This window comes from Egretta garzetta, unplaced genomic scaffold (genome assembly GCF_000687185.1).
Source record: "Egretta garzetta isolate BGI_Z169 unplaced genomic scaffold, ASM68718v1 scaffold412, whole genome shotgun sequence".
Lineage (NCBI taxonomy): Eukaryota > Metazoa > Chordata > Aves > Pelecaniformes > Ardeidae > Egretta > Egretta garzetta.
Window position 1 is genome coordinate 667106 of NW_009258770.1, and position 7304 is coordinate 674409.

At 44.2% G+C, this 7304-nt stretch overlaps 1 protein-coding gene across 1 annotated transcript in view; it reads right to left on the reverse strand.

The window, feature by feature from the left end:
- PGK1 (phosphoglycerate kinase 1) overlaps positions 1–6949 on the reverse strand; it is a 10455-nt gene extending 3506 nt beyond the window's left edge. The window contains exons 1-6 of the mRNA XM_035889074.1: positions 6903–6949; positions 6255–6410; positions 5994–6138; positions 3715–3818; positions 2879–2998; positions 202–316 (exon numbers count right to left, since the gene is read on the reverse strand). Coding sequence (XP_035744967.1) covers positions 202–316; positions 2879–2998; positions 3715–3818; positions 5994–6138; positions 6255–6410; positions 6903–6934 — 672 coding nt within the window. The 5' untranslated portion in view covers positions 6935–6949. The remainder of the gene's footprint in view (positions 1–201; positions 317–2878; positions 2999–3714; positions 3819–5993; positions 6139–6254; positions 6411–6902) is intronic.
- Between the last annotated feature and the right edge of the window lie 355 nt (positions 6950–7304).

Consider the following 7304-nt stretch of genomic DNA (forward strand, 5'->3'; position numbering starts at 1 on the left):
TTCTGGAAAGACTGTTTTCTTAAAGCGCCTAGCTAGACATAGGCAGTAATCCAATTTTTCAAAGTGACTGTCGAGTAACTTCTCAGTGCTCCCTACTCTTGCAGAGAGTTGAAATAGCCAGTTCTCAATACCAGAATAGAGAAGGCACATTCTGACGGTATTCTTTTACTAGGAGCAGATGCAGAATTGCTCTTTTCATACCTCCATGTTGTTGATCACTTTGAGGAAGGTGAACGCCATTCCACCACCAATGATCATCTCATTGACCTTATCCAACATGTTACTGATCAGCTGGATCTTATCCTGAACTTTGGCTCTGGCGAGAGAGAGAGGGAAAAAGAATGAATAATGTAGCCAGTGCCCAAAACTCCTCAGACAGAACTTACTCTCTAGTAAGCTTTAGCTGAGACAGCACGAAGCCTCACAAGGATTTCTTGGATCAAAGCAGAATTAATCAACTGCTATTCAGTAATGGCAATGTTGAGACTGTGGCACATCAAGGCCATTCGGAGAGGATGATCCAACAAAGGAGTTGTTGGGAGTGGGCAGAAAGGGAATTTGGCAACTTAGCAGGCCAGCATTAAATATCAACTTAGAAGCGCATTATTCAGCCCTCCCTTTTTTTCCTATTTAAATATAAACCTCGTTTGGCACTTTAGAGCCCGCTTTCCCCTCACTGTCCAGCAAGGCAGAGCAGAGATCAGAGCACTGCCCTTCACAGCCACTGCCCAATGCCGGATCCTCTGTGCCAGCTCCCACACACCCAGCTCCTGTAACCCGTCGGGGTTTGGCACCCCATCACACTCACAGCACAGCTTCAAACTACGAAGATGATCTGTGATGAAGAACTGCCCTGCCCAAAGGCAGATGACTGCTTTTGGCACAAGTTAGAAATGATAACGGAACAATGATGCCAAAATAACTTTATATAGCAATGGCAGAGGCAGTAAATAGGCACAAGTCTCCTGCCTTCCCTCTTTAATGCCATGTATGGAATTTTTGTTGTTATCTAAAAGAAAGCTTCATAAAAGACCTTGGGAGACAACGCTGAGCTAAACTGAGGCTGGCACTCAGGAGACTTGCATTATAGTCTTAGTTTGACCATGCCCTGCTTGGTGATGTTGGCAAGACTATTTCCTCTTCTTGCTTTAGTTTCCCCATCTCTAAACCAGGGATAATGATATGGATTTCATTAATAAAAAGCTTTCAGACCTAACCATAAGAAATAGGTATTGCCTCTACAAACCCAGCCATAGTGACCATGGAGAGCTCTGATGTGAACCAGCTAGAAACCCCAGGTTAAGCTGTGAAGTTGCTAACGTTGCTACATTGTGGAAGCTAAACTGGTAAAGAAGCACTGATGGGATGGGACAGAGCCACAGCAAAACCCTGCAGGGCCCATCTTGCCATGTGCGGCTCCAGGCAGAAAGAGACATGAAGGTGAATTAGATTTTTCTTTCCCTTGCACATACCCTGCTCCTGGCACTGAATTACTTTCCTGTACATGGTCTTTCTTTGCCAACACATTTCATTTCCACTTTACTTGTTAGTACAGTTGTTCTCATTTCATCTTATAGGCCCAACTTTGTTGCATATAAGCAGTAGCAAACCTGCAGCTGGACCGCATGCAGCTTCCAAGCGTGACTTCCCTCCGGTACAATCAAGCAAGAGTTGCTCTATCTGCCATCCCACCTCAGAACCAGCTGTACTGCCAGTGGAAAGGTGGTGCTTTCAAACAGATAGTTATTTTCTGGCTCAGAGCTGCTCCTGTGACTCACTAAGATGTAGTTGGCATTCATCAGTCCTTGGCCACACAATGACCTCACTATCAAGCCCCTGGACTGGGACATGCTCGTTATGCACCTCTCAAAAAGGTTATTTTCTTCCCACTGGATTTACACCACTTCCAGACTTTACTTATAGGCCTGATATTTTAACATTTTGGCCATCCTAGCTGCTGCTCTCAGACGTCTGATAAGGTAACTAACACACTTTCCCTTGGCAATATACCTGCGACTTCCATCAAAGGCAATGAGGAATGTATAGCTCTTAATTATGGGTCACCTACAGCTGTAAACCTTGGAAGGGTACTAATAAAAAGAGAAAAAAGCATTGTTCAGCATAACCAAGGTCACAGAAGAAGTTTAAAACTTTATGTGAGAACTGAATACTACTTCTTAAGAAACACAGTTATGGGTGGAAAGAGCAGGAATGAGCCACATACTGCTATCAAGAACACAGGAATGTTACGGTGTCCCAGCTTTGTGTTATTAGCAAAGGGTTTTAATTCACCTGATAAACTGAAACACACTGTCATAGAACTACAGCGCTGAACTGGGTACACACGTGACAAAAACGGGCAGCGATGGGCAATTATTTCTACACACAAGCAGTCACTTGGTTTTGCACCTTCAAGTTTCTTTGCACGCTAGCTGCTGTGGAAGCGCGGAGGCCCTCCCAGCTACAGTAGGTCAGCATTGCATAACGACAGATCGTGTCAACTTACGCAGTGCTGAGCCTGCAGGATGCTTGTACTCTGAACCGTGGAGGAAAGGTCACCGACAACGTTTCAGGGCCGTCATGTGTATCTAACAGCTCTTCTGGTTCATCTGTACAACAAACTGCTGTGGACTATCTCAATTTGGGGAATGTAAGAGGTCAGGAGTTACAATGAGCAGACCCTGCATCACAGGAGTGGACATTGTCAGTTAGCTCCTCTCTTAACTCACATCTTACAGAGATCTCAGGACTTACCTACGAATCTGAACTGTAGGTACAGTTAAAAGGAAAGCACTGTTTGAACCAAGCCAAAATAACTTTTCATGTCTTACAGAGGAGTTAGAGAGAAATACGGAGTCGGTATGTTCTTAAGTCTTACCCTCCAAGAATTGCTAAGAAGGGTCTCTCCGGACTCTCGAGGGCCTTAGCAAAATAATCCAGTTCTTTCTTCATCAGGAAGCCAGCAGCCTTCTGAGGCAGATTAACACCTACCATGGAGCTGCAGAATAGAGGTAAGAGTGCGGAAAGGAAAAATTTTGTATCAGTACAGGTCCAAACACCCCTGTGTCTCACAGCATTATAAAGCCAATCCTTTAGTCAGCTGCAGCAATGAGAATAGCTACTACCTGCATAAACCAAACAGGAGGCTTTTGTTTTCCTAGTTTGATAAGATGGCTGTACACATTTACTTTCTGAGATTGTTTCTGTGCAGACATATTGATACGTGCAAGACATTTATAGTATTAACTAGTCATCCAAACCACTGAGGGACAAATAAGCATAGCAAGAGCAGAGATGTCTTCCTCCAGTAAGTACTGGATCATGGAATCAAGCTCAAAGAGGACCACCAGAGTTTGCAAGTACACATATCTAAACACATTCCATAAGAATAATCAGTCTGGAGCTATTAATCTTTAAGGAAAAGACTAATTGCAGGACAACTTATACAAGTCCTAAGCAAGTAATTTTTATGTCTTCGAAGACTAAAAGTCAATTCAGAGTTTCAGCTGTCTTTTGTTCCCAGAGGCAAACCTGAAAGAGCATACGCTATTGACAACTACCTCCACTAAATCCATCACTCAGGAACAAACAGAGCAGAATGATAATGGGATAAGCCCAAAAGGAAGTTAAACCTCACTGGGGGCAAAGCTGTGGGTGTTTCCATAGCAGACATTGTTCTGCAGTTCTGCCTGTGGAAGGAAAATGCATACACACCTGTGAGCTCGGTGGGCAGTTCCAAAAGCATCATTGATATAGACATCTCCCAGTTTAGAAAGAGAGGCTCTGAAAGCCTCCACCTTTGCAGAATCAGCTTTGATCTAAAAAGAGAAAGAATGACAAGTTTGTGCTATTCAGGTACACAGAATTGATTCTGAAACTAAAGTGAAAGTCAGCGATGTGACTTGTAAACCCAAAGCAAACAAAGGTCAAGTGGAGAAACTCATCAGTTCATCCTGTGGGCCACTGGGTTTCATATACTCTTTCCCAGTCTCGTAGGTGCAACAAAAAGACTTAAATGGTTTAAACTCCATGTTAAACTCTCCAAGATTGCTATTACGGGCCTGAGGACTGTTCCCACTTCAAGTTTCTAGTCCATCAACAGAGTGGGAGGGAACTGCAGCACTTACCAGCCTTTCAGTCTCTTTCCAACAGATCTCCAGTTTTGTGTGCTGAACAGCGCGTGTAGAGACAAGGCAATGCCAAGATGAGACTAAACAAACTCATGCTTGCTTACTGAACAAAGTAAGTGTGGTCTCCAAGTGCCACAGGTAAAAGGATGAGCTCCTGAAGGATTGATTTAGCAACTGCATTGAGGATTAACTTATAAATAGCCTGCACGCTACAACGGGCCACAGTGAAAGCAGCCAACATCAGAAAGCTGCATATAAGTTTAGCGTGTAGTAGGCAAGAACAGATGCATTTCTGTTGAAAGACTTTTTCTCCATCCTCTGAGCATCCTACTAAATCCTCATGGCTCATTTTAATTTCCCACCATGAAAAGACAGCAGAGCTCACTTTGACAGTAAGTGACTGCTCGGACCTAGTTTACGGCCACTTGCTCTTAAAGAACAGCCCAGACTGGCAGTCAGGCGATCGCCTCTCCAAGCGCCTTCCTGCTTTATTGGCTCACCATCCCAGCGAGGCCTCTGCTAGCACCCAGATGTAACACCACAGGGACGACGGCAGGAAGGCACTCTAATAAATGGTAGATGGGTTCAGCACGGCTTTGGGTGCCCTTTTATTCACGCAGCCTGAGTGGAAGACAAGCCAAAGGGACTACAGAGATTATAGAACAATGCTGTCAACTGCTCCTTCGCTTGGTAAATTGCCTGACTTTGCACAAAGAGATTAAGTGCTTCTGTTAAAACCAGTAACATCTGTAAGCAGAACACAAGAGGCTCTGAATGAAGGAACCACCACCTCTTGATCTGCTTTGGAAAGCCACAGATTCTAAGCACCAGTTAGTAATCTGCAGTCTTGTATTGCATCACTATTTCTATAGCACTGACTTTCACCTCTGACAGGACAAGAAACGGGTCTGTCAACAGCACCTCTCCTGCTGTGCTCAACTGCAGCGCATGCTTCCATATGTACACACCCAGATAAATAACCTGAAAATAACAGAAGTGTGCAAAACCCTTTCCCAAAGCAAATTAAATTCTTGTCCCACTCTTCTCCCTGCCACCACACTGGCTTTTGGTGGCACACAGTTCTAGCAGTGAATAATTCCAGAACTGCTCGGTTTCTCGTTGCCATCTGCGAGGCTTACTAGTTCTCTGGGCTATTTTTCTAAGCTACCGGAGACCCGTGTCAGCCCATAAAGGGCACCACACGATGTCAGCATTCCACTCCACGCACTGAATCTGAAAGGAGCCAAGGCCTGTGTAAAGTCAATGGGGTCACCATCGCTAAGAAAAGCAGCTGTCTGGAGCAAGCATTCTTCCTGACCTTCAAGAAAATGTCAGAGGTGCAAGGCAGCCTGGTTCTCGATGACCACTCGTAAGAGCAGAGAGTCTTATAAAAGGGTTTGATAATCCCTATGTTGCAGAATGTTTAAACATTCTATGAAAATATTAGCCAGATAACCAAGAAAGAAGCATCATTCTTATGGCCCCGGTGGCAACAAACTAACTCCAACAGACCTTGGTTTTTGTTTTAGGCATCCCAAAATAAAGTCTAATAAGCGTCAACCAGTTTCCTGCACAACCCTATTTCACTCCTTTTTCCTTCTTTTACGGACTACACCACTTTCAGCAGTCATCTATAGACTCTCACTTAAGCTGCTTTGTCTTGGAATTTCAATGCATTTGACTCAAACTTTTGCACAGCATGGTACAAGTGATTGGACATGCTGAACTGAAGATCTCCGACATCCTTCTCAGAACAAATTCATAAGCAGCATTTTGGACAGGCTGCAGGCTCCTCGTCAATCTGCAGCAATCAAAGCATAAGACCAGAGCCGACACACACAAAAGCTGGACTTGAACTTTCACCTTGTTCCCTGAAGCATCCTTCCCTTTCCCTTCTTCTTCTACATGGAATCGGAGGTTCTCTAGCAGGATGATGGAGCCAGCTGCAGGATTAGCACAGGCCTTCTCCACCTCAGGACCAACACAATCCTTCAGGAATAAGACCTCCCTGCAAACACAAGATATACACTGTCATCCCACCAGTGACTTCCTTTCAGAAAGGAAAGCATCCAGGTCTGCTGACAGAGAGGGCCTGAGGCATGCTGGACTGCTCTTCTACCTCACCTGCCCATCAGTGCTTTAAGCTCCACAGCTACTGGGGCCAAGGAGAACTTTTCCGGCATCGGAACACCATCCGGGCGACCCAGGTGACTCATCAGAACCACTGACTTGGCTCCATGATCCAAGCAGTGCTTGATGGTAGGAACAGCCGCCTTGATTCTGTAATGACAGAGAAGAACAAGTGAAAAAGGATTCAAGTAGAGTTTACCAGGCAAGCAGACTTCGTGACCACTTACACAAGAGTCCCCCAAAAATGACAAAAGAAACAGACCACAAGAGCTGGGCAGAACAATTACTTAAGAAGTCCATCCTACCTCTGGTGTTCACACATTTGATATCACTGTTTCTAAACCCTGTGTCTCTGTATGCTGTGCCAGAAGAATTATTCTAGCATAAGCCAACAAGTTGTGCTTTCCACGGCAGCTACGGTGAGAAGCAGCCTTGTAGTTAGTGTAGTTTGTTAATAGCTGCAGGGGTTTTAATTAACAATTGTTGGACCTTCTCTGAGAGACCTTTCATGTTCTGGTACGAGCAATGACACCTTAATCACAGTTTCTGTGATTAATTCCAGGCACTACTAACAGAACTGGGCTAAAATCGGAGAGAAAACAGACTTCGGGGCTTCCATCTGGGACGAAAATTATGGCTCACCTTTGATTGTTGGTTATTTTGTGATCCTTCATTGGAACGTTGAAATCAACCCTAAAAAAAAACAGAAATAAAATAAAATACTCAATAAATTTATTTTACAAAGAGTGAGGGAACCTGCCAGTAAAGGCGCTGGCTAGAAAAGCAATGTTACACTTAGAGTAAGATTTTTAGCTCTGCCTTGTACACAAGTTCCGTTTTGAAGTCAGTGTGTTGTTAGCCATTTCTGCCTGTAATAACAGAACACAAACGGAGAACAAATATCCGGTAGAATGACTTAGTAAAGCTATACCACCAACACATCCTAATGCTCATGACCTCAGCAGCAATGACGCTGAAGCAGGAAATAAAACTGATATTTTACAAGCTCCCTGCAACTTTTTCATTTCTCAGATCACGGACTAG